Source organism: Vombatus ursinus, unplaced genomic scaffold (genome assembly GCF_900497805.2).
Source record: "Vombatus ursinus unplaced genomic scaffold, bare-nosed wombat genome assembly UNPS02014807.1, whole genome shotgun sequence".
NCBI lineage: Eukaryota > Metazoa > Chordata > Mammalia > Diprotodontia > Vombatidae > Vombatus > Vombatus ursinus.
In genome coordinates, this window is record NW_020954585.1 from 63,357,529 (window position 1) to 63,384,552 (window position 27,024).

The window sequence follows — 27,024 nt, forward strand, 5'->3', positions numbered from 1 at the left end:
GCCCACCATGATGTGACTATGGGGGACAGTTCCATAATGTTCATCACCTCATCCACTTCCTTTTTGTTCACTCTGGACTTTGGAGCCATGCCTGCTTACCTTCCCAAATAATATGGGGTCCATGCCTGTGGGGGCAGATGGATTTAGTTGGGTCATATTTGAAGTTGCTCTTCACCTTCCCCTAGTGACTGCTGCTTTGCTCTGGAGGCAGGAAGCCCATGTGTCCATGCCTGGAGGCAGAGATCTTCTGATGGGACATGCTGTTGCTGCTGCCAAGGCAAAGTGGAAGCCCCACTTTACAGATAAGGAAACTGAAGCTCAGAGTGGTTAAGGGACCTGGCCCAAGGTCACACTAAGTTAGTGGCAGAGATAGAACTAAGGACCACGTTTGATGACCCAGTCCAGTATTCTTTCCACTCTGCTATTCTATTATGGGTGTGTTTTCAGGAGATTCCTTAAATTGCACAATTTTTTTCTAAGTAAGTTGTCTCTTGCCCCAAAATGAAGTCATTCAATTGACAAGCATTTATCAAGTGCTTACTATATGCAAGGCACTGTGCCAAGTGCTAGGAGTACAAATGCAAGTCTCCCCCCTCCCAAAAAAAGCCTTGTGGTATGTACATTGAGTAAGTCAACCTGCAATTCCACTTTTAAATCTCTCTGCTATTGACATGAAAATATGGGTGGGGAAGAATTATTTTTGTTCAATCATTTCAGTCACATTAGACTCTTCATGACCCCATTCGGGGTTTTCTTGGCAAAGATTCTGGAGTGATTTTCCATTTCCTACTCCAGCTCATTTTACAAATGAGGAAACTGAGGCAAACAGGGTTAAGTCACTTGCCCAGGGTGACACAGTTACTAAGTGTCTGAAGCCAGATTCAATTAAGATGAGTCTTCTTGACTCCAGGCCTAGCACTCTATCCATTGCACTATTTAGCTGCTCCTTACAAACCCAGCTACGGAAGAAGTAAAGGGACTTGTCTAAGGTAAGTTGGAGGTACAGCTAGAACTAGAACCTATTTAATTCCTGGGCTGATGGGTTTTTTTTTTTTTTTGTCCCAGAAAGGGTTTCTCAAAGCAACTCTGGAAAGGTACCGTTTTTTTTTTTTATCTCTGTACCGTCTTCTTTTCTCTCCAACCCCATCCCCAATCTAGTTCTCCCTGAGGTCCCAAAATACATCAATACTCAATCACCTATCACTATAGCCTATGGTGTTCTGTAGGTGCTGACTCCAGACACTGGGTAAAATGGCCCACACAATTCCTAGGGATCCCCCAATTAGGCACGATCCTCATTCTGGGACACGTTTTTCTCTCTCTCTTCCCCTCTCCTCCCCCTTAGTAAATCTACAAGGCTCAATCACATCATCTCCCCAAATGCTTGAGGAGAGGAGAGATACTCCTGGGAAGGGTAATTTCCTTTTATTGAGTGACTAGTAGTCCCTTAATGCTTGTTGATTGGTTAACATACTACAGGGTTTCTAATATTTTTCCTACCGAGCTCTCCTACTTCCCATCCTTAATGTTACCTCTCTCTCCCATGACAAGTCCCTACTCTTTAAGGTCCCATGCCTCTCACTCCTCGCCTCTCCTCCTGCTAACTTGGCCCAACAACCCCGAGATCTCGTATGCTTCGGTCGTCCGGACGCATGGCATTGACTCCGTACACCTAGATGTCTTCTGGAATCGAAGTTTGGGACTCCTGCTCCCTAAGCTGAGAGCCCGCCAAAAGTCGGTGCTGAAGTGCAGGCACTCCTCTGAATGCCCAGATCCAGTGCCCTCCCACTGCCTCTGTGACGTCAGTGGCCGGAACCTGGAATCCCAGCGGCTGGGAGGCTGGGCCGGGCCACAGCCCTAGTTGTCTCCTACTTTTCCTCCTTTTTCTCTTTTCTCCTCCATCTCCTCTTTCCAGTCGCGCGGCCATGAGTGACACTAGTTCGGCGAGCCGCCGGGACAGCCACAGAGACGGTAGGCAGAGGGGACAGGGGAGAACGGGGGCCTGGGCTGCACTGCAACATTTAGAATGAGCGTCTTGGGGTATTCCCCAGACCAGACTTGGGAGAATGGGCACCTCCCCTCCTCCCGCACCAGCTAGTTCCCAGGCCGGGGAGGAGACACAGGGAAGGGTGAGACCCCCGCCGAGGGCATTGCTTGAGTCAGGGACGGAGGAGTCTCCAGGGAAACTGTAGCTCCTCCAACTCTGTGCTTGCCTCTCGTGAATTTAAGAAGGGAGCAGGGAATCTTTCTGGACTCTCTACTGGCTGAACCCTCCAGGCGTCGGGAAGTTTGGGATCAATCTTGTAACTGAGCTGTTCCTCCCTTCTCAGGGTTCTCATTGGCCGAAAAACTTAGTTGAATGAAAACATCCATTTCCAGCTTGCAGCTAGGAGGCAGGCAGCATGGAGTAATTGAAAAGGAAATTGAATTGGGAATCGGAAGAACTAAATTCTCTGGTCTTAGCTCTCACATTTATACCTAAGTGTAATCTCAGTCAGACAAGTGACTAATTCTGGACCTGTTTACCCTATCCTGAAAATCCTCATTTATATAGAGCTTTTAAGTTTAAAGTGCTTTTTCTACCATGAGGAGGTTGGCTAGAATGATCAGAGGTGGCCAACTTGTCCACAAAAGCGTGTTTTGGTTTCAGAGGAGCACTTTCCCCAATACAAAATCTCCATATTGACAGAAAAGTTGTGGGAGGTTCCTGGGTAGCCACCTAACATTTTAAAATCTTGCTAGCCAAAAATAGTTACAAGAAATGTAGTATCTTATTTCGTTCTTAATTTGTAAGTTTATCTCTGCCCCAGTGAGAAAATTTTTCCCCTTACGTAAACTACTTACTCAAAATGACTAGAGATTGTCAATGGATGGACAGCAGTTCTGGGCAGCATGATTAAAAAAAAAATCCAAATATTGAAACATTACTAAATGATAGAGCAGTTGGTCAACAAGCATTTATTAAAGTGCTAACTGTGTGTCACGCACTGTGTTAAACTCTGGAGTTACAAAGAAAAGGAAAGTCCCCCTGGCTCTCAAGGAATTCACATTCTAATGGGGCAGACACAACATGTAAGTAACTATATGTTCATACAAGATATATTTGGAGTCCACCACTTTCCATGGGGTCCCGGGGGTGGGGGGTGGGGGGAATATTAGCAGCAGGAGAAGGGGAAAGGCCACCTGCAGAAGGTGGTGTATTAGTTAAGATTTGAAGGAAGCCCTGGATCCCAAAGCCCTGAGATAACATTGAGCTTTGTTCAACAAACCATTTCGAGTTTTTACTGGTTTTTATTATTCCTGCTACTGTTTAGGAAAATCCACTAATTTTATGGTAGAAGTGATTATGTTTTTGGTACTGTTCTGGCATTTCCCATGCACTGTGGAAAATAAGCAGTTAGAACAAATTTAAACATGATATTTAGAGATATTAGTATAGTGACCTGTCAAAACTTTTTACCTTAAATTTATTTTAGTGGATAAAACATTGACTCTGGTAATTTACTTGCTGTGTGATCATGGACAGTTCATCTCTTTTGAAGCTCAGTTTTTTCATCTTTAAAAGGTGATAATCATGAATGACCTGCTTCAGAGAGTTGGGAGGGGGAAGGGTAATGGAAGAGTTTTGTAGATCTTAAAACACTACAATGATGTAATATTATTATTAATATTATATTACAAATTACCTATAAAGCTTAACTCTTGCCAGACTTACTGTTATCACTGCTCATGTATAGGTGTGATTCACTAAGTGTATTTTGGAAAGAGGATATGTGTCTTCAGATATAGTATCTGCTCAGAATGTCCAAGAAATACCAAACCCTTCTGGTTAGGCATCACATATGTTTCCTAGCACTTAAAGTTTCCAAGAGGGCTTCTAGTCCTGTAGAACGAGGGTCCCCAATTTGATTTAGATCTCTGGTTACAGAAATTGTCTTTTGACTTCTCAAAAAAGAAGCAAAAAGAGAACTGGGCAAGAACTTCTCTGTAGGACTAGGGACCAAAAGAATATTTGGCTGTCCCTCACAGCTAACTACAAGCAAAAGTTAAATTGATTTAGAGCTGAAAAATACCTTAGATGTCAGGTCCTCTAATCCATTCCTCTCTTTTTCCAATGAGGGGCCATAGAACTTAAATGACTCTCATAGGTAGGATTGGAACACACTTCCTTTGGCCCCACATTCATGTCTCTTTTCCACAAAATCACACTACTCCATGTTTCCCTTTGCTTAGGCCACAAGAGGTTAACACCCCTGGATTGAAACTAACAGAATACAGTTTAAAAAAATAAATTGTATTGATAGTTTTTTCATTTCATATTATCTGTATATTCCAATGCATCCCTCTTCTTCCCAGAGTCACCCTACAAATGGAAGAATAAAAAAGAGGGAACAAACAGTTCAGCAAAAACACCATATTGTAAAAGTCTACCATTATATGTAGTTTCCTACACCAATAGTCACCCACCTCTGCAAAGAAGCTTGGGGAATGTCCCTTTTTATATCCATGTTCTGGGATCAAGGTTAATTGTTATAAATTTGGAAGCATTCCATATTTATTGTTTTATGGTTATTTTTTTCCATTTACATTGCTGTAATCATTGTGTACATTGTTTGCTAGATTCTACTTATTTCATTTTGCATAAATGAATTCATAGGAGTCTCCTTATGCTTCTCTGCTTCCATCATAGTCATCTTTTTGTACAACCCAGTCATATTTTGTTAAATTTTTGTACCACAACTTGTTTAGCCATTCCTGAATGTGCCGGTCGCGCCGTGCACTCTCCTCCTAACCGGAGCAGGCTGCCAAGGTCATACTTACCAGTCTTCAGAGCCCACCCAGATAAACATAGAGACGAGCTGATCGGGAGGTGCAAGCACTCGAACTTTATTCAGAGGCCATCACAGCAAGGCCAAGCAGGAAAGCAAGAGCAGGAGCAAGAGCAAGAGAGAGCGAGCTCCGACCCCTACCGCCCCTATATACCTTCCTAGCCCCTCCTCCTCAGCCCGCCTACCAGTGAATGATTGTAGGATCAGATACCGGAAGGGGATGTCTGGGGTTAGCACTGCACCAAGGGAGAGGACGTGACAAAGGAAGCTACACCTGGATACAGGAAGGGGACGTCTGGGGTTAGCGCTGCACAAAGGGAGAGGACTAGACAAAGGGAGCTCGTTCTCTGCCGTCCCACTCCCAAGTGGCACAGCCCCCTGCCTCAGGAGCACATGCTCCGGCTACTTCCCCGTATCCTGTTCCTACCCCAGTTCACCACAACTCCACATGGCACAGCCCCCTGCCTCGGGAGCGTAAGCTTCGGTTACTTCCTAATATCTTGTCCCTGCCCCATCTTCCCACAACCCTCACGTGACACGTAGCCAACATCAGACAATCCCTCACACCTGAACAGTTGGATCACAGCAAGAAATTTAAGAGAATGAAATGTATATTTCTGTTTAAAGGTTTCAAACTAGGTTCCAAACTCAATGACACAAATGGAGGGTCAAGTACAGAGTGGGGAGAACTGTATGATCTAGGTGGCCACAAGTAGATAAGAGTCAGGAAGACCTGAGTTCAAATCCATCTCCCTGGGCAAGTCACTCTGCTTCAGTTTCTTCAACTGTAAAATAACATATAATACCACCCAATTCACAGGGTAGAGATAATATTTGTAAAGTACTTAGCACAGTGCCTGGCACATGGTAAGCACTATATAAATGTTAGCCATGATGATGATGATGATGTTTGATTGGGTTGGACCTGCTGGAACAAGTCCTTTATGGAGAGAAGACCTGATTGTTGTGTAGGGGTGGTTTGAGAATAGCAAGTTCCACATAAATCAAGGGCATGACATTGCTTCCCGGAAAGCAGGTGCAATCTTAGGTTGCTTTAATAGGGATACAGTGTCCAGAACAAAAGAGGCATAGTCTTCTTGTAACCTTCACTGATCAGGTCACATCTACAATGTTATGTTCAGTTTTGGATGTCCCACATCTAGAGGAACACTAATTAAATGAAGCATGTCCAGAGAAGAGTGGCTAGGGTGACATGCAACTGAAAGGTCAAATGTTAGAGGTCTTAAAATGTTAGAAAGGTCATGAAGTGGTAATTTATTCTGGCAGAGCTATGATTAGTAAGAGAAAGTTTACAATAAGTCATATTATGGCAAAGGGTAAGTGAAATCTTTTTTTTAAAATGACTTTTACATTTTTTCTTAGTCTGTACTAAAACAACAATTAACAAGTATTTCTGAATTCAAATGAATTCTAGTTTATTGAAATTTCCAAACATAGTTGGGTGTTACAGTGGATAGAGTACTGGGCCTGGAGTCAAAAAGACTTGAGTTCAAATCTAGCCTCAGCTACTTACTAGCTGTTTGATGCTAGGCAAGTCATTTAACTTCTTTTTGCCTCAATATCTTCATCTGTAGAATGGGGATAATAATAGCACCTACCTCCAGAGTTGTTGTGAGAATCAAATAAGAAAATAGTTGCAAATCTTAAGTACAAGCTATTAAGTACTCTTAACTACTTATAGCTTTCCTTTTTTAAAAGAAATTTCTTTTTAAAAAAATTAGTACCTTGTTTAATTTCTTTCAATTTTATTTGCAGTTCCAAATTTTCTCTCACCCACCATTTTTATTTGTTTATATTTTTTTATTTATATTTTTTATATTTATACTTATTTCGTTTCTTTTCGTTTGTTTTGTTTTTTTGTTTTTCCGTGAGGCAGTCGAGGTTAAGTGACTTGCCCAGGGTCACATAGCTAAAATGTCAAGTGTCTGAGGCCGGATTTGAACTCAGGACCTCCCGACTCCAAGGCCAGAGCTCTATCCATTGCACCACCTAGCTGCCCCACTCTTCATCATTTCTTATAGCACAATAGTGTTTCGTCACATTTATATACTACATACCTTGTTTACCCATTCCACAATTGTTGGGCATTCCTTCAATTTCCAATTCTTTGCTACCACAAAAAGAGCTACTATTAATATTTTTGTAAATATGAGCCACTTTCCTCTTTCTTTGATCTCTTTGAGGTATAGACCTAGTAGTGGCATCACTGGGTCAAAGAATATACACAGTTCAATAACTTTTGGGGAATAGTTCCAAATTGCTTTCCATAGTGGTTGGACTAGTTCACAGCTCCATTAACAGTATATTAGTGTACCTATTTTCCCACATTCCCTCCAGCATTTGTTATTTTCCTTTTTTGACATCCTAGACAATATGTTGGGTATGAGTGGTACCTCAGAATTATTTTAATTTTGCAATTCTTTAATTATTAGTGATTTGTAGGATTTTTTTCATATGGCTATTGGTAGCTTTGATTTTTTTTTCTCTGAAAATTGCCTATTTATATCATTTGACCATTTATCAATTGGTGTATAGCTTTTATTCTTGCAAATCAGTTCCCTATATATCTGAGAAATTAGACCTTTATCAGAGAAACTTGCTACAAAGACTTTACCTCATTTTCTGGCTTTTCTTCTACTTTTAGCTATGTTAGTTTTGTTTGTAAAAAAATTTTAATTTTATGCTATCAAAATGATCCATTTGACTTCTTGTGAGTCTATCTCTTGATTAGTCATGAACTTTTCCCCTATGCATAGATCTGACAGGTAATTTCTTCCATGTTTCACTAATTTGCTTATTTCTAAGTTTTTTGTAAGTTATTTATTTCTAAGTTATCTTAGTATGTGGCATGAGATAGTGGTCTATGCCTAGTTTCTGACAGACTATTTTCCAGTTTTCCCAATGGCTTTTTGTCAGATAATTCTTGTACAAGTAGTTGGGATCTTTGGGTTTATCTAATACTAGGTTACTGTGCTCATTTGCTTCTGTATATTGTATAAATAATCTGTTCTACTGATCAACTTCTCTATTTCTTACCCAGTACCAAATTGCTTTGATGATTATAGCTTTGTGTGGTAGTTTGAAATGTAGTACTGCTAGTCTCCTTTCACATTTTAAAAATTGATTCTCTTTTGTTCTTGCAGATGAATTTTGTTATGATTTTTTTCTAGCTCTGTAAAGTAACTTTGGTAATTTGGTTGGTATGAAATTGAACAAGTAAATTAATTTAGGTAGCATTGTCATTTTTATTTTTGGCTCAGTCCACCCAAGAGCAATTAATATTTCTCCAGTTTTTTTTAGATCTGTCCTTATTTGTGTGAAGAGTGTTTTGTAATTATTTATGTTCATATAATTCTCAGCAGGTAGATTCCCAAGTATTTTATGCCACATGTAGTTATTTTAAATGGATTTCTCTTTCTATCTCTACTTGCTGGGTTTTGTTGGTAATATATATATACACATGCTAATGATTTGTGTGGGTTTATTTTATATCTTCCAACTCTGCTAAAGTTGTTAATTGTTTTAATTAGCTTTTTAGTTGACTCTAGGGTTCTCTGCAAAGTGTGATAGGTTTGTTTTCTCATTTTTCATGCTTATACTTCAGGGTCTTTTTCTTGACTTATTACTATCGCAAGCATATATTTGAATATACAGTATTACAATATTGAATAGTAATGGTGATAATGGAAATCCTCCATTCACCCCTAATCTTATTGGAAAGGGTTATCCCCATTACAGATAATGCTTACTCTTGGTTTAAGATAGATACTACTTATCATTCTAAGGAAAACTCCATTCATCCTTGTGCTTTCTAAAGTGTTTTTTTTTAACAGAAATGGAAGGTGTATTTCGTTAAATGCTTTTTCTGCATCTATTAAAATAATATATTTTGTTATTGATATAGTCAGTTATGTTTATAGTTTTCCTACCACCCTGCATTCCTGGTATAAATCCAGTCTGGTTGTAGTGTGCAGTCTGAGAGGTTGAGACCCCTCAGAGACTGGAGTACAGGACGGGGTCATCTGGAATGAATTCACAGACTCAAGCACTCTTTAAGTCAAGTTGGCAAAAAAGTTTATCGTTACCCTTCTCAGTGGGCAAGGATTCTTAAGGAACCTGAGAGACTGAGTATGTAGCTAGGGTTTATATGGAAAAGGGCATGGAAAAGGAATGCCGACAATACTGATTAGGTAATTTAAAGGTCCAGGTGTCTTTGGGAGCTATGGATGGGAAAGTGTAGGGAGTATACCAGACAGGGAGGGAGATGTCAGAGGCATAGATCTTGGGAATCTAGCAGGAGGAAGAGTCCCTGGACCAGCCAGGGACAAAACTCCTTGTACCAGATTAGAGAATGCTCTGCAACAAGAGAAAGTTTTCTCACAAGACAGGAGCTTACTAAGGAATTGGGAAGCTTCCAGAGACATGATCTTAGGGCTTAGGCCTGAGCAGCCCAGCACTCTCTCACCCAGCTTTGTATAGCTGCAACAGGGAGAGAGATAAGGGTCTTGCTGGGGCCCACTCATGAGTAATTGCTAGGCAAAGTGTCCTTGGGCTGGGGAGAAATTGTCAGACACAGTGTTTCTGAGACTAGGGAGAAATTGAGGTCCCAAGTACAAGCACAAGCACCCAAACACAAGCACCCAAGCACCCCATCAGTAGTATATGATTTTTGTAAATAAGTTGCTGTTATTTCCTTGATAGCAGCTTAGGTGATGCAGTGAACTAAACATTTAACTTGGAGCAGGGAAGACTAGAGTTCAAATCCATCCTCAAACACTCACTAGCTGTGTGACACTGGGCAAGTCACTTAAATTCAGTCTGTCTCACTTTCTTCATCTGTAAAATGGGGAACCTGATAGCATCTACTTCCCGGGGTAAGAATTAAATAAGATAATATTTATGAAGCACTTTGCAAAGCTTAAAGCACTATTATTGTTACTTGTCTCAATAGTGCTTAGAATAGTCACTAGAACATAGCACTTAATTTTTTTAATCATTCAGGAAAATGCACTATCAAAACTATGACTCACGATTAGTTGGAATAGAATTTTTTTGTTTCCATTTTTTCCAAGGCCACAGACTGGAATGCAGTAGAATATTATAAGTCTAGTAATCTTGAATTATTAAAAAGAAAAACAAATGAAATAACTTTGTTCTGCCTGCAAGGTGGGGGGAGGTAGTAGAAAGGAGGAGTTGAAATCTTGAGATTTTGAGAGTAGTGAAGCTTTATGCCACTAGCAAGGAATGAGACAATGTGAGGTTTCCAGTTCCTGGGTCCATGATCACTAAGGTTAATAAGGACATTTTGTCCTTTTTCATACAGATTAAATCCATGCCCCATGGTCTAACTATGTTAAATAAGGGTTAAATTGAAATTCATATTAAGAGCTTGTTTTTGTCCTGAAGCTGTGTAATTTTTCATACTTACCTGCTACTCCACCCAGCTGAGTCAACTTCCTCTCTTGAAGCCTTTTAATCTTCCTCTCTGTTTAAAGAGAATCTAGCCATTTTCCTCCCTTTTGCAGCCCTATTCCACGTGGCTGTTTAACTCAATCAGATGGTTGCCAATCCCACCATTTTCCCTCATGAGGGAGGTGATTTTTTTCTGACTAGGTTCTGGGTCAGTCTCGACACAGCTCCTTGACCTTTTTTCTTTTGTTCTTAACCAGTAGTTTGTAGAGTGAGGTGGGGGGCGGGGGAAGAGTGGGGAGTGTGTGGGTGTGGGTGGATTAGTTTTGCTCAGCACCTGGAAACTCAGATTAAGCTCAGCAAGTTTTCTTGTTCTTTTTGTTTATTTTTTTTCTCCCAGGACATGAAGAGCAAGAGGATCAAAGAGAGGAAATAAATTTTCAATATTGTAACCTTTGTTGTAACCTAGCTACTTTTTACAGACCATTGTTTCTATCTGAGGCCATCCAACATTGAGCACAAGCCAGGTCCGTTACAGAATGAGGTGCTAAAATTAACTGACAGGAGAATCCTGACCTTATAAAAGTAATACATCAGTCTAATCTGTTATCTACAAGATGTGTACATACACATTATTTTAAAAAAAGTTTAGTATTTATTTTTCCTGTTACATGTAAAAACAATTTTAACATTCATTTTTAAAACTTTTGAGTTCCAAATTCTCTCCCTTTGTCTCCCCCCCCCATTGAGAGGGCAAGCAATTCAATATAGGTTATATATATGTAGTTATGCAAAACACTTCCATAATAGTCATGTTGTGAAAGACTAAGTATATTTCCCTTCATCCTATCCTGCCCCCTCCCACACCATTTATTCTATTCTCTCTCTTCTTTCACCCTTTCCCTCCTCAAAAGTGTTTTGCTTCTGACTATGCCCTCCCCCAATCTGCTCTTCCTTCTATCATCCTCCTTCTCTTACACCCTTCCCCTCCTACTTTCCTGTAGGGTAAGAGATTTCCATACCCAATTGAGTATGTATGTTATTCCCTCTTTGAGACAATTCTGATGACAGTAAAGTTCACTCAATCCCTCTCACCTCCCCCTCTTCCCCTCCACTGTAAAAGCTTTTTCTTGCCTCTTTTATGTAAGATAATTTACCCATTCTACCTCTCCCTTTCTCTTTCTCCCAGTACATTCCTCTCACAACCCTTAATTTTATTTTTTAGATATCATCCCTTCATATTCAACCAACTGTGCCCTGTCTATCTATATTCCTTCTAACTACCCTAATAGTAAGAAAGATCTTATGAGTTACAAATATCATCTTTCCATGTAGGAATGTAAACAGTTTAACTTTAATGAGTCACTTATGATTTCTTTTTCCTGTTTACCTTTTCATGCTTCTCTTGAGTCTTGTATTTGAAAGTCAAATTTAGCTCTGATCTTTTCTCAAGAATGCATGAAATTCCTTTATCTCATTGAATGCCCATTTTTTCCTCTGAAGGATATATTCAGTTTTGCTGGGTAGGTGATTCTTGGTTGTAATCCTAGCTCCTTTGCCCTCCAAAATATCATATTCCAAGCCGTCTAATCCTTAAATGTAGAGGAAGCTGCTAAATCTTGGATTATCCTGATTGTGGCTCCGCAATACTTGAATTGTTTCTTTCTGACTGCTTACAATGTTTTCTCTTTGACCTAAGAACTCTGGAATTTGTCTATAATATTTCTGGGAGTATTCCTTTTGGGATCTCTTTCAGGAGGTGATCAGTGGAGTCTTTCAATTTCTATTTTACCCTCTGGTTCTAGAATATGAGGGCTGTTTTCCTTGATAATTTCTTGAAAGATGATGTCTGGGCTCTTTTTTTAATCATGGATTTCATGTAGTCCAATAATTTTAGGATTATCTCTCCTGGATCCATTTTCCAGGTCAGTTGTTTTTCCAATGAGATATTTCACATTGTCTTCTATTTTTTTGGTTTTATTTTATAATTTCTTGATTTCTTATAAAGTCATTAGCTTCCATTTGCTCCATTCTAATTTTTAAGGAATCATTTTCTTCAGTGAGCTTTTGGAACTCCTTTTTCATTTGGCCAATTCTGCTTTTTAAGGCATTCCTCTCCTCATCGGCTTTTTGGACCTTCTTTTGCCATTTGTTCTAGCCTATTTTTTAAGGTGTTATTTTCTTCAGGATTTTTTGGACCTCCTTTAGCAAGTAGTCGACTCATTTTTCATGATTTTTTTGCATCACTGTCATTTCTCTTCCCAATTTTTCCTCTACTTATTTGATTTTCACAAATTTTTTTGAGCTCTTCCATGGCCTGAGACCAATTCATATTTTTTTTGGAGGCTTTGGATGTAAGAGCTTTGACTTTGTTGTCTTCTTCTGATTGTGTGTTTTGATCATCCTTGTCACCGAAGTAAATTTCTATAGTTAAGAGTATTTTTTTTCCATTTTTTGTTCATTTTCCCAGGCTATTACTTGACTTTTTAACTCTTTGTTAAAGTAGGCCTTTGCTTCTAGTGTGGAGGGCAAACTGTCCCAAACTTCAGGAGTTTTGTGTAGCTATTTTCAGAGCTACTTCTAGGGATCTGTAAGTTTTCAGTTCTTCCAAGGTGGTATGATCAAAGGAGAAGTGTTTACTCCTCTCTTGGCCTGTGCTCTGCTTTGTGAATGACCACAATCATTTTTTTTGTGTGTGAGGCAATTGGTGTTAAGTGACTTGCCCAGAGTCATACAGCTAGTGAGTGTTATGTGTCTGAGGCTAGATTTGAACTCAGGTCCTCCTGACTCCAGGGCTGGTGCTCTACCCACTGCACCACCTAGCTGCCCTCACAAGCACTCTTTTCTGCCCTAAAACTGTGAGAAGGGTCCCCTCTCTATTGCTGCCACAAGCTCTGCTATGCCAGTACTCCTCCAGGACTGCCACCCAGGACTGTGACCCAAATTCAAGTATGGGCAAAGCAATAGAGTTCTGCCTCAGTGCTAGCAAAGAGACCCTGTAATCTCCTTCTGACCAGTTTTTCAATCCCCTTACCATCTGTGATCTGGGAGCTCTGAAAGCAACCACAGCTACCGCTGCTGCTGACCCATTCACTCCCAAGGCCTGCTCCTGGTTTGCTGGGGCTGGGGCTATGCTGGTGCAGCCTGTGCTGGATTGCACTCCTCTCTCACCCTCTCAGACTATTCCTGCTGAACTTTTAAGTTGTATTTGGTGTCTGTGGGCTGAGAAGTCTGAAACTCACCACTGCTACCAGTGATTCTGAGACCTGCTCCAGGTTTGCTGGGGCCCAGTCTATGCTGGCATAGCTTGCACTGGACTGCACTCTTCTTACAGCCTGGTGCAACACACCTTTTCTGTATATTTTAGGTTGTCTTGGGCTGGAAATTTATTTCACTCTGTGTTTTTAATGGGTTCTACTGCTCTAGAATTTGTTTAGAGTCATTTTTAAAGTTATTTAGAAGGGTTTGGGGAGAGCTCAGGCGAGTCCCTACCTTTACTTGGCTCCACCCCTGCACATACACATTATTGATAATAATCCTTTAAACAATGGCCAGTTGTTGAATTGAGTATAGGAAAAAGGAGAGTGGGGTGCAAAAGAGCAGAGTTTTAAAATCAGACCCAGAGAGTATAGGAGATGGAGAAAAAAGGGAAAGGAGAGGGAAAAATCTGTTTTATTATCTTCATTCTCTCTACTTCCAGGTAGTCCTGTATCTTTCTTAGCTATTAAATACTTCAAAGTGCTTATAATTTGCCTCTTAAAAAAAAAAGAACTTTCTAACAGCTATCAATAATCAATTAACATTTTAAAATATCTACCATGTTCCAGGCACTATGCTAAGTGCTGGAGATACAAAAAAAGGGCAAAAGACAGCCCCTGCCCTCAAGGAGCTTGTAATCTAATGGGGGAGAAAACGGGCAAACAAATATATACAAAATGTACTATATACATGATAAATAGGAAATAACTAAGGTGCTAAAATTAAGAAGGGTTTGGGAAAACTTCCTGTAGAAGGTGAGATTTTAGTTGGGAATCAAAGGAAGTTAGAGAGGTCAGTAGTTGGAGTTGAACAGGGAGAGCATTCCAGCTATGGGAAAAACACCAAAGAAAATGCTCACAGGATAAGATTCTAGGGTCTAGAGCTGGAGGGGACTCTAGAGATCTTCTCGTCTTTGACTTTTGTATGTGTCATGGATCCCTTGGGCAGCTGCAACCATAAAGCCTTTTGACCCAAACTCAGGTCACAGTCTAATAGGGGAGAAACTATGCAAACAAATATGTGCAAACAAACTATGTACAGGATAAATAGGAAATAATTCATAGAAGGAAGGCATTAGAAATAAGAGAGTCAGGGAAAGCTTCCTGTAGAAGATGGCATTTTAGTTGGGACTTGAAGAAAGCTAAGGGAGCTCAGTAGGCAGAATTGAGGAGGAACAGGGATGGGTACCGTCAGGGAAAATGCCTGGAGCTGAGAGAGGGAGTGTCTTATTTGTGGAATAGTCAGGAGGCCAGTGTCAGTGAATCAAAGAATATGTGTTCGAGAGTAAGGTAGACTAGAAAGGTAGGAGGGGGATAGGTTATGAAGGGCTTCGAATGCCAAATAGAGTACTTTGTATTTGCTCGTGGAGGTAATAGGAAGCCATTGGAGTTTATTGAATGGGAATGGAGTGGTGGTGGTGGTGGTGGCGGTGGTGTTGGTGTGTATGTGCAACATGATATGTCCAAAACTATCTAAAATTCTCAAGAAGGGCCATCTGCACCATTTGCCTCTATTTCCCCACCTTCTACTCAGTCTTCTTGCCATCTGTCTTCAGATTCCACCACTCTACTGAACCTATAAGGATACTCTGTTAGTTTTTTTAAATTTAAGTTTATAGTTTCCTTTTTAAAAATAATATTTTATTTTCCCCTCAATTACATGTAAAAGCAAATTTTAATTTTATTTTTAAAGTTTTGAATTCCAAATTCTATCCCTCCCTCCCTGAGACGGTAAGTAGTCTGGCATATGTTACATATGGCAATCGTGTAAAACTTTTCTGGATTTGTCATTTTGTACAAGAAAATTTAGAAAAGAAGGAAGAAAGAAAGAAGTAAGGAAGGAAAAAAAGAAAGGTAGCATGCTTTGGTCTGTATGTAGACAACAACACTTCTTTTTCTGGAAGCAGATTTTTCATCACAAGTCCTTTGGGATTGTCTTGAATTACCTCAACATATTGCTAAGAATAGCTAAGTTATTCACAGTTTTTCATTATCCAAAATTGCTGTTACTGTATACAATGTAATGGTTCTGCTTACTTCACTTTGTATCAGTTCACATAAGTCTTTCCAGTTTTTTTCTGAGATCATCCTGCTTTTCATTTTTCATAGCACATTAATATTCTGTTACAGTCATATACCACTACTTGTTCAACCATTCCTCAATTGTTGGGCATCCCCTCAATTTCCAATTCTTAGCCACTATAAAAAAGAGCTGCTATAAATATTTTTGTACAAATAGGATCTTTTCCATTTTTTTCTCCTCTCTTTGCGATGTAGTCCTAGTAGTGGTATTGCTGGATCAAAGAGTTTACACAGCTTTATACCTCTTTGGCCATCCTCATGGCTAAATTCATTCATTCAATAAGCAACTACTACAGGGAAGATATTAGATTCTGGAGATGTGAAGACAAGAACGATATGACAGCTTTTTCTTATCACTCATAGGGATAAAGATATATTGCAGAGGAAAGAATGGTGAATTCAGAGTCAGGGACTGTGTTTAAATCCCCTTTTTGCTAATTGCTACCTGTATGATATTGGTAAAGTTTTTTAAGCTCTCTCAGCCTGAAAGGAGTTGGACTAGATGCCTTATGAGCTAGACTGAAGAATAGCCTAAGAATGAATGTTAGTATTCCAGTTCTGTGGGTGACCTATAACCAACTTTTCATTATAATGGGATAGAGTCAGGAGACTTGGATTCTAGTCTCAGCTCTGCTACTAATCCAATGTATGATCTTGGATTTAACCCCCTCTGGGCCTCAGTTTCCTCATCTGTCAATCAGACATAATGATATTGGCTTTACCTCAATAATCCTATTGTTGGAGAATATACTCTGACAGTGTAACAAAAAATTAAAGAGTGAGCTCTCTGTTTAAATATTTTCAAAGTTGAATTATTTATCATTTAAAACACACACACACACACACACACACACACGAACTGAAAGCTGTTTAAGTGTCCAACAGTGGAGGAACAGTTAAATAAATTGTGGTACATTCATGTATAATGTAATTAAGACCAACAAGTGTGAGGAATATAAAGAATGAACCTTAAAGACCATGTGGTCCAAACTTCTCATCTTTAAGAGTATGAAATGAGAGAGACTAAATGACTTACCCAACACCTCCAACCAATGTGTTTTCCTTTAAGTGTATATTATCCTTTAAGAAATATAGAATTTGAAACATAAAATATTATGATTTTTCTTTTATTATAGCTATTGTTCACCCCAGGCTAACTTTAAGGATCTCTTTGTCTCTTTCCCCTACCAAACAGATGTTCAGGAAAATGAAAACTCACTTTTAATAATAGCTTGAAACATGAGGAAGGTCAATCTGTTGTTAAAATGCCATTTCATGTCATTTCAAAGGCAAAAACAAACTTTACCAAGTGCTTACTTACTGTGTGCTCAGCACAGGGCTTCTTATTCTTTGCTTTGATCAGAGTTCTTAATTCCTTCAACTTTGTTTTTCTTTACAGTGTTTACAATGTTATACCTATTATAGACATTGTTATTCTGGTTCTGCTTTCTCTCCTGTACATTAATTTATGCAAGCTTTCCTAGGCTTCTCTGAATCTATCCCTCTTGCGCTCTCTCTCGCTTTCTCTCTCTTTCTCTCTCTGTATATACACACACACACATATATATAGCAAGATAGTATTTCATTACATTCATAGAGCATCTATTTCTTCATGCATTTCTCAATTGATGGGTACCCCTTTTATGTCTAGTTCTTTGCTATGAGAGAAAGATGCTTCCATAAATGCTTTTCTATGGGTGGGTCCTTTTCCTCATTCTCAGATCTCGTTGAGGTACAAGCCCAGTTGTGATATTGCTGGGTCTCAGTTAAGTGACTTTTGGGGTAGAGTTCCAAATTGCTTTCTGGAATGCTTAGACAAATTCACATTTCCACCAACAGTGCATTGTTGTGCCTGTCCTCTTAAAGCTTCTCCATCAGTTATCATTTTCTTTTTCTGTCACCTTTGCCAATGTAATGAGCGTAAAGCAGAACTTCAGAGTTAATTAGCATTTTTCCTATTATTGATTTGGAGCGTATTTCATATGGTTGCTGGTAGCTTGCATTTTTTAAACTGCCTTTATATCCTTTTTCTATTTATCTTTTGTGGAATGGACTCAAATGCTTTTGTCAAATTGTCAAAATTCACTTTAATTTTCATTTCCCTACTTTGGGAGAGAAGGGATGGTCATGGTTTTGGAGATTGTGGGAGAATGTAATGTCAGAAACCAGGCAACCCTAATCAACTCCAAGAAAAGTTAATGGTGTAGTTGAAAGAGGTTTGGACTTAGATGTGAGATGATCTCGCTTGTAATTACAGCTCTATTACTAACTTTAAAAAAAGGTACATTGATATATTTTATTTCAACACATAAAGACTTCCAGTATGTTCCCAGTTGAATCCTCCACAATATGTAATACCTGTACACTCTTACTTTTTATGTGATCCTGGGTAAACTACTTAAGCACTCTGGTCTCCACAGTCTTCATCTGAAAAGCAGGATAGTCAAATTAATTAACATTTATCAAGTGCCCTATATACGCCAGGCACTGTGCTAAGTGCTAGGGATACAAATAAAGGCAAAAACTTCCCTGCCTTCAAGGAGATCCCAGTCTAATTGGGGAGACAATATACAAACAACAAGCTATATTCACATTTAATTGGAGATATCCAACAGAGAGAAGGCACTAACATTAAAGCGGATCAGGAAAAGCTGCTTCTTTTTTTTTTTTGGTGAGGCAGTTGGGGTTAAGTGACTTGCCCAGGGTCACACAGCTAGTGTTATGTGTCTGAGGTCGGATTTGAACTCAGGTTCTCATGACTCCAAGGCTGGTGTTCTAGCCACTGAGCCACCTACCTGCCCCTAGCAAAAGCTTCTTGTAGAAGGAAAAGTATTTTGTTTTTTTCCTTTTATAACAGAAACACTGAAGGATTCCCTATGTTGTCTTTTGCAGTGAAATTTGGAGAGGGAAAGCTATCTGTATGTCTATAATGGAGAAAATAGGCAGCATGGCCGTTGAGTAGATCCTGCTTCCTGTGTAAAGACTTCTCTTCTTTGTTAACAAAGCTCTTTTGTTTCATGAGATGTAGGGAAGTAACTGCTTGTCCTCAGAGCATGACCGCATTATGGAGCAAGCTGGGGCCCCTTTTTTTTGTAGCTAAGGGACCAGAGAGAACACAATTCACTTCTGTGTGTGTGTCATGCCAGGCAACAGTGCCAGCTGGTAAATGACTTGTGTCTCAATGTGCCAGCTAAAAGAAAGCTTAGTGCACGGACCTTCAGAAAAGAGTCCCTAAGACTATAGTTGATCCATGACTGTGATTTTAAATGGTAATAACAGCTAGCAACATGTATTTATCTACTTCTTTTTGCTTTCCAAAATGGTTTCATACATATTATCTCAATTAATCTTTTAAAAAATTGTTGTATTGATATTTTTTACCCCTTTAACTTTCCAGTAACACTTCTCCCAACAATCTTTTGCCCTCTTACTCCAAATGAACCCTCCTTTGTAACAAAGAGATACAATTAGGTAAAACAAACTGACCTAGAGTCGGACCAAATATGCCTCATTTTGAACATACATGTGGGCCACCACTTGTCAGATGAAAGGAAGAAGGTATGATTTCATCATCTATACTCTGGAGTAAAGGTTGGTCAATGTATTGATCCAGGTTCTGATTTTTAGTATTGCTTTCTTTTACATCATGTGGTCATTACTCTGCTTAATTTACATCAGCTTGTGAAAGTCTTCCCAAGTTTCTCGGAAGTCAATAAATAGGCAAGAATTAATTATCTTTATTTGACAGATGAGAAAGAAATGAGGTTAAGTGCCTTGTTCAGGGTTACATAGGTAGGCAAAGAGCCTGGATACCACATGAAGTCTTATGGGATGCAGTATGGTATAGATAGCCTTTCTGGAGACTTAGATTTGAAACATTCCTCAAGACCATTAACTGTGTAATCATGGGGAAAGTAGATATCTTTTAGAGCTTCAGTCTCATCAATAAAATGGGCATAATAATACTTTTAAAACTTCTCCTATGGGATGGTCAAGAAAAGCACTTAGCAAGCTTTAAAGTATTTTACAACGTCACAAAATGAGTTATTGTAAGTCTCAAACTCCACCAGTAGACTATCACAATTCTGCAAGGCGATACTGTGTACAGAAAATAAATCTATCTACTGTAAGTGAGTTTACTGCTCCTTCCATCCCAATAAGCAAATTAAATGAGATCAATATGATTTTGTCATTGATTCAAGGAAGTGATTTTTTTTTCAAGACTGGTTATGGTATATGATAAGACCCCCAATTTCCTCCTTAGATAGTACAGCATAGAGCAGTGGGTAGAGGGCTAGAGGTAGAGTCAGGAAGACCTGGGTTCAAATCCTGCTCAAATATTTACTAGATATATGACCCTAGACAAGTCAATTAGTCTCTTTGAACCTAGTTTCCTCATCTATAAAATGGGGATGATAAGCACCTAGGGTTGTTGGGAGGACCAAATGACATCATGAATGAAAAATGCTTTGTAAATTACAGCATCATATAAGTACTAGCTGTTACTGTTGTTATTATTGCTACTTCCACAAGTGATTTTATTATTTCTTCCTTTCCAATAAACTAGTTAAATGAGATCAATATGACTTTGCCACTGACCTAAGGAAGTGAATTTTACAAGGCTTGTTATGGTGTATTAGCTACTACATTGCAAACTTTGTTGTTATTATTGTTGTTGTTGTTCAGTCGTATCCAACTCCCATTTGGGGTTTTCTTGGCAAAGATAGTGGAGTGGTTTGCCATCTCCTCCACTTCATTTTACAGATGAGGGAAACTGAAGCAAATAAGGGGTTAAGTGACTTGTCCAGGGTCACATAACCAGTAAGTGTCTGAGGCCAGATTCAAACTGAAAAAGATGAGTCTTCCTGACTCCAGGCCCTCCATTCTATCCCCTGTATTACCTAGCTGCCCTTTACAGATGAGGAAACTGAGGCAAATGGGGTTAAGTGACCTGCCCAGGGTCACACAGCTAGTAAATGTCTGAGGCCAAATTTGATCTCAGGAAGATGAGTGCCACCTATCCACAGTGCCACCTAGCTGCCCCATTATTTTATTATGATGATGCCATAGGTGTTACTTTCCATTTGATACTGATGTTTTCTCTTCCTTTGTGTTTGCACAGACAACTCAGATTCCAGCGTCTTTACTTCAATGACTGTGAGCTTCCTTCAAGAGCTGCCCAGTTACAGGTCCCTTGTTCGGAGGAGGGCCACCATACTTGGGAGGGATAAATCAGGAGGCACTTTGCTGAAGCCAGCCAGCTCTGAAAACAGGTCTTATTTGGAAGCAGGAAGATCAGAGAAGGAACACCTTGGGAGCCAGTCCATAAGAAAATATGCATTGAATATCTCTGAGAAGAGGAGACTAAGGTTTGGTCCATAGTGATTTTTCAGGTTCATGCAGAACATGTTAATAAATAGTATCATGGGGTGTGAAGATTCATTCAACAAATATTCATTGAGTTCCTACTACAAGTATAAGACATGGATCCTGCTTTTAGGAACCAGTCAGCATTTATTAAGCACCTATTCTGTCAGGCTGTACCCAATGCTTAGCAGAATTTAAATTCCTTGAGGGTAGGGACTTTTTGCTTTTTTTCTTGGAATACAGTAAATGCCTAATAAATGGTTCCTTCCTTGATGGATTGATAAGTACTGGAGTTACACATTTTAAAAAGGAAAGTATTTATCCTCTTTAGGAGCTAACATTTTATCAGAAGAGAAAACATGTACCTATATAAGTCTATACTAGTATTTATATAGCTATTTCAAATTTGCAAAGCACTCTTACGATATTATTATATAGCACTTAAAGGCTGCAAAACGATTTATAAATATTTTCTCATTTGATCTTCACGACAACCCTGGGAGGTAGGTGATATTATTATCCTTATTTTATAGATGAAGAAACTGAGGCAAATAGGTTAAGGGACTTGGCCCAGCTAGTAAGTGACTGAAGTTAGATTTGAACTCAAATCTTCCTGACTCCAAGTCCAGTGCTCTATCCACTGTACCACCTAACTGTATTTGGAGATTTCTATAAATTTGATTTCATTCTGTTCTTGTCTGAATGCAGAAATAGTTGTTAATTGTTGTTTTAGTATGGAATAAGAAAAAATTTAAAAATCATTAAAAAAAAGTGTCTGAGATCAGATTTGAACTCAGGTCTGCCTGATTCCAGGTGTACTCTATCTTCCATGCTACCTAGCTGCCTAAGGGATTAATTTTTAATGTTTAAAATATTATAAATATTTAACATATAATGTATTTTGATGCATTTATTTAATATCTATTTTGATAAACTCTAGAATTTATTCTTTTCATATTGAATAGGGTTAGTGTAAGGTTTACTGGCATCCAAGGGGTATAACAACTGAAAAAGTTTGGAAACCCTGATCTAGTCCAGTACCTTCATTTCACAGATGAAGAAACTAAGGCCCAAAGAGGTGATATGACTTTGCCAAGGTCACATGGTAGTAAGTGATAAGGCAAAGATTTGAACCCCAATCTTCCAGCTTCAAATTGGAGGCTCCTTCCAAAATGAAGGCTCCTTCCAAGAGCTGTACTGCTTCCTCCTTGACATTCCTGTGATTTACTTTTGTGCCTGCATGTCTCTGTGTATGTGTTATTCCTTTGTCTGAAATGCTCCCTTCTCTACTTCTGGCTGTTGGAACTTTGCCCATTATTTAAATTTCAACTCTTTAATGACTATAATAATAATAATGCTAATATAGCAGCATTTAAATAGTGCTTTAAGATTTGCAAAGCTCTTTACAAACATCTCATCCTCACAACAATGCTGTGAAATAGGTACTATTATTATCCCTATTTTATTGTTGAGGAAACTGAGGCAGTCAGCAGTTAAGTGACTTGCTCAGGGTTATACAGCTATTAAATGTCAGAGAAGAGATTTGAACTCAGGTCTTTGCTCAGCACTAGATGACTCTTTGTGGAAGCTTTCCCAGAATCTCCAGTTCAATAATCATCTTTCCCCTTTGGCCCTCAAAGCACTTTTTGCTTGTGCCTATCTATCTACTTTCCATATATTTTTTGTTCTGTCATTATTGGTGTACCTTATATGCCCCACATAGAATGTAAACCCCATTAGGACAATGGCTTACTAAAATTTTGTATCTCACCTAGCGCAGTGTTCGGTATGCAGTAGATATGTATTGAATTGAATTGAAGAGCTTCTTCCTATTATTGAGTAATAATAATATTATTAAGGCAGTTTGGTGACATAGGGGATAGAGTGCTGGGCCTGGAGTCCAGAAGATCTGAGTTCAGATTTAGCCTCTGACACTTACTAGTTGTATGACCCTGGGCAAATCACTTAACTTCTGTTTGCCTCAGTTTCCTCATTGGTAAAATGGTGATAATAACAGAACCTACCTCATAGTTGTTGTGAGAATCAAGTGAGATATTTATAAAAAGCTTTTGTTATAGTATCTGGCACTTAATAAATGCTTATTCCCTCCCTTCCCTTTTGAAAAGATTCCATTTTGTAAGGGGCCCAATGAAACAAGCCTGAGATTCTGAAGTGGGAGAATCCTGGCTGGATGCTGCTGGAACCACTGGTAATGGACAAGGCAGTGGTCTTTGATGAGGTGTGAGCTCTGGACTCCTCCCTTCCTCCTCCCCTCTTCGAACTTCCCCTGAACTTTCCCACATGTCCCAGTCCTTGGCATTCACCTGAGGCATTGGCTCATCCCAGCATGATCCTTTCAACTGTCCTTTCCTTGTGGCTCTGACCCAGCTCCAATCTTCAATTCTGTTACCTCTAACCCAGCCCATCCCTTCATGGTCTGTTACCTCTGGACTTCTACTGGGTTATTTCCTACCCTTAATCCCATCTAGACCCATTCTCTGTTACCTCCAGGTCACCACAGCCTATCAGATCCAATCCAAAACTACCCACAAATCTTTTTTCCTATAAAAAAGGTCAGTCTTATCTACCAAGGGCACAGGTTCTTAAAAATCCCACCTGCTTCTATTAACGAAATACTAAACCTTTTCTCTGACCGAAAGAAGGCTTGAGTCGAATTCTTTCAAGGTAGGACCTGTACCTTTTGCCCTTGAGTTTTGGGGTTCCCAGCACCCCTAGACTGCAACAGTCTTCTCTCTTAGTTTTCCCCAACTTTAACATCCTATTCCAGCTTGGGATAAAGTTTCTTTAAATATCAAGAGAGTATGCTTAGATGTCAGAATATTTGGTAGTTTTTTAGCTTTTTTTTTTTTATACCCTCATAACTTTTCTTACCTCTTTTCTTGCTCTTCGTGAAGAGCAAGAATCCTGAGAAATTATTTTTTTTATTCTTATGGTACTTGAGTTTGAAAGAATCTAGATAGCCAAAGTTATATAGCATCTTTAACATAGCTATTGGGCTTCTATGCATCATGGCAGATTTGGACTCTCTAAAAGTTCAAATCAATTGTTTGTAAATAAATATACTGTGGTACTTTTATTTGGGTAGGGAGCAGTGTTTAATTCTTATGACCTGGGATCATTTTTCAGCTTTAATATCTAGGAGGTAGGAGGAAAAGCTAATTTACTCCATATGCTTAAAGATCACTTAAAGAAACGATCTAGTTGTTGAGGTTCAGAAGTTTAGGGGTGCTGGGACCCCAAATCACGACATACGGGTACTGCTCAAATAAGTTCGACCCAAGCCTTCTTTTAGTTGAAGACAAGGTTTTTTAGAACATCGATGGAGGGGAGGAGGGGAGTGAGATTTTAAAGACTCTGTCATATTGGCCCGACTCTTAAGGAATCTAAACATTTGATTAAGGGTGGGAAGTGGGGGGGGGGCATAGTAAGGTAACACAATAGAGGGCTAGGCTAGGTTAAGTGTAACAGAGAATTGGAAGATTGGGCATAGGCAATAATGAAAGGCCAGTTGATAGAATTATAATCTCAGGCAAACGCCAGAGATTTGGCTTTGTGGGAAAGTCCAGGGCTTTTCCTTTTTTGGGTCCAGATCCCAAAGACATGGTCTTTTCCTTTCTGGGGTTCAGATCCCATCCCCATCATAGTCATGCTAGGTAGCTCCATTAGCTGTTTTCTTAGAGAAGAGGTGAGGCTTGAGTTAACAATTGACAGTTTTTGGAAAATTGTAAAAGGTTGTTTCATTTTGAAACAAAGTGGGGAATCTCTGATCCGCAGTCTGGATTTGGCCCCTAGCTTAATTCGGGAATTAACAGGAGATAATCTGTTTTATGCTTATAATTATGAAAATCAAAAAGGGCTTTGAAAGACTTTAGTGGCATTATCTGAAAAGACCATAATGTGGGGGAGATTCCTGAATTGGTCTATCTCTCTCTCAGCCATGTCGCTCTGTGTCCTGTTACATAGGTTCTTATCTTCTTTCTGTTTTCCTCTTGTATTTTCCATTCTTTCTACTTTTGTTTTTTTCTGTTTTTGTTTTTAAAATTTTTCCTTTCTCTCTGAGTTTTCTTCTGTGTCTTGATGTTTTTACCTTTGAGAATTAAAATACCTTTTGCTGCTAAACAAATTCCTTTATTGATAGGGGGTCATCAGGAGCTTAGGTGGATTTAGCTGTTTAGCTCCATAGACAAACTAAGAATGTTAGATACTGAATACTAAGTAAAGCCAGGTCAGTCATCTGACATATAGGTGGGTAGATAAGCAGGTTCTTCTTGTTTTTGGCTTTTATGAAGATGCCAAAAAAAGCTCCAGTTCTATTGAGATACCTTACTTTTCTATAAAGAAGCTTCCTTAAAGCAAAGATTAAGAACATGAATTGTAAACCAAATATAGAAGAACACATTGGAATCTAATAGAGCAAAGTTTCTAACTTGGAGTTTGTGATCTTAAAATATATATATATATATTTTTGATAACTATTTAAACAAATTTGGTTTCCTTTGTAATCTTATGTATTTTATGCATTTAAAAACACTATTCTGAGAAGGGGTCCATAGGCTTCACCAGAGTGCCAAAGGGTTCCATGACACAAAAATAGAGTAAAAATCTCTGCTCTAGATCTTCTGATAAGCTATAATTGTTTGTCTCTTGGCATGCAACTTACGTCTAGGGTTGGCTCTCTAGTCCCATCTTGATTTTCTTTTAGCTCACAAGTTTCTTTTTCCCACCACTTCTTTTTTTTTTAAAGGAAGGATGAGATCAGCCTGAGAATCAAAGTTAACCTCTTAAGTCTCTTTTGACCCAGACTCTAGCTACATTTCCCTTAATACAAGCTGAGACATTGTCTTATACATCATTATATTACCACATATGCCTTGCATATAATGGGCATTCAGTAAATATTTGTTGAATGAATGAATGAAAGAAAATGTCCAGTCTTGTCCTTGTGATTCATTTATTACCCAGAAGTTTCTGACATCTTGGCATTTCTAATAGGATTTCAGATATTCCAGCCTGTTTCAGGTGCCCTAATTTTTGTTAGTACTGTCTCACCAGCTGGAATGGATTTGAGCCAGTTTAAACATTGAAAAAATTGCTACCTCTGTTTGCCTTAGGAAAAGAAGTTGGGCTATATTCCTGCATAATACCATCTTACCTGGAAATAGTGTTCTTAAGGGTAAAAATTACACAGATTTTTGTGTCCTCTAGCTATTCCTCAGATACAGATATTAGTTCAAAGTTATGTAATCTTGCTGTTATATTGTTACTGTTTTTATTAACTTAGGGAAATTCAGGAGGCCCAGGTCAAATATTTATCCGAATGGGACCAGTGGAAGCAGTACAGCACCAAGTCATGGAAAAGATTTATTGAAGAGGCCAAGGAGCTGGCTTCCCACTTGGAACTGTGGAAAAATGACATTCGCAGCATAGAGGGTATTGATGTGTCGTGTATGGTTGAATAGCACTGCTCATGGAATTTTTATTCAGAAAGTAAATGTTGGGAGGTAGACGGCAGGTTCTCACTGGGAATTTTTTGGGGGAGTGATCTGCTTCTTTCTTTAATTTTCAGATACATACATACATACATACGTACCTAAATATGTATATGTACATACTTGCTCACTCATCTATCCATCCATCCACTTATTTATTTATTTTCATAAGCATTTATCTCTCTCACTTATTCCCTCTCTCCTCCTCCCATGAGAAAGAAAAAGAAAACCCTCATTATAAACATATAGCTCAGAAAAACAAATTCCTTCATTGTCAATGTCTAAAAATATATCTTATTCTGCATTTTAAACATAGCACTTTTTCCTTTTCTTTTTTTAATTTAATTTTTAATTTTCAGTTCCAAATTCTCTCCTTCTACTATCCCTTCCCCCACTCCTTGAGAAGGCAAAAAATATGATACTCATTATACATATGAAATTATGTGAGACATGGTAGCCATATTGGTTCCCCACCACCAAAAAAAAAATGAGGGGAGGGAGAGAGAGAGAGAGAGAGAGAGAGAGAGAGAGAGAGAGAGAGAGAGAGAG

At 38.9% G+C, this 27,024-nt stretch overlaps 1 protein-coding gene across 4 annotated transcripts in view; it reads left to right on the top strand.

Moving 5' to 3' along the window:
• The first annotated feature begins 1,822 nt into the window (after window positions 1-1,822).
• Window positions 1,823-27,024, top strand: part of LOC114051936 (transmembrane channel-like protein 7) — a 71,169-nt gene continuing 45,967 nt past the window's right edge. For 3 of the 4 annotated variants that reach the window (XR_003570199.1, XM_027874359.1, XM_027874360.1), the window contains exons 1-3: window positions 1,823-1,971; window positions 20,721-20,967; window positions 26,268-26,416. Coding sequence is in view for 2 of the 4 variants with exons in the window: in XM_027874359.1 (XP_027730160.1) it covers window positions 1,926-1,971; window positions 20,721-20,967; window positions 26,268-26,416 (442 nt within the window). In the remaining 2 variants the exon portion in view is untranslated. Of the gene's footprint in view, window positions 1,972-20,720; window positions 20,968-26,267; window positions 26,417-27,024 lie in introns of those variants that run through there. The other variant, XM_027874361.1, reaches the window with a different exon arrangement.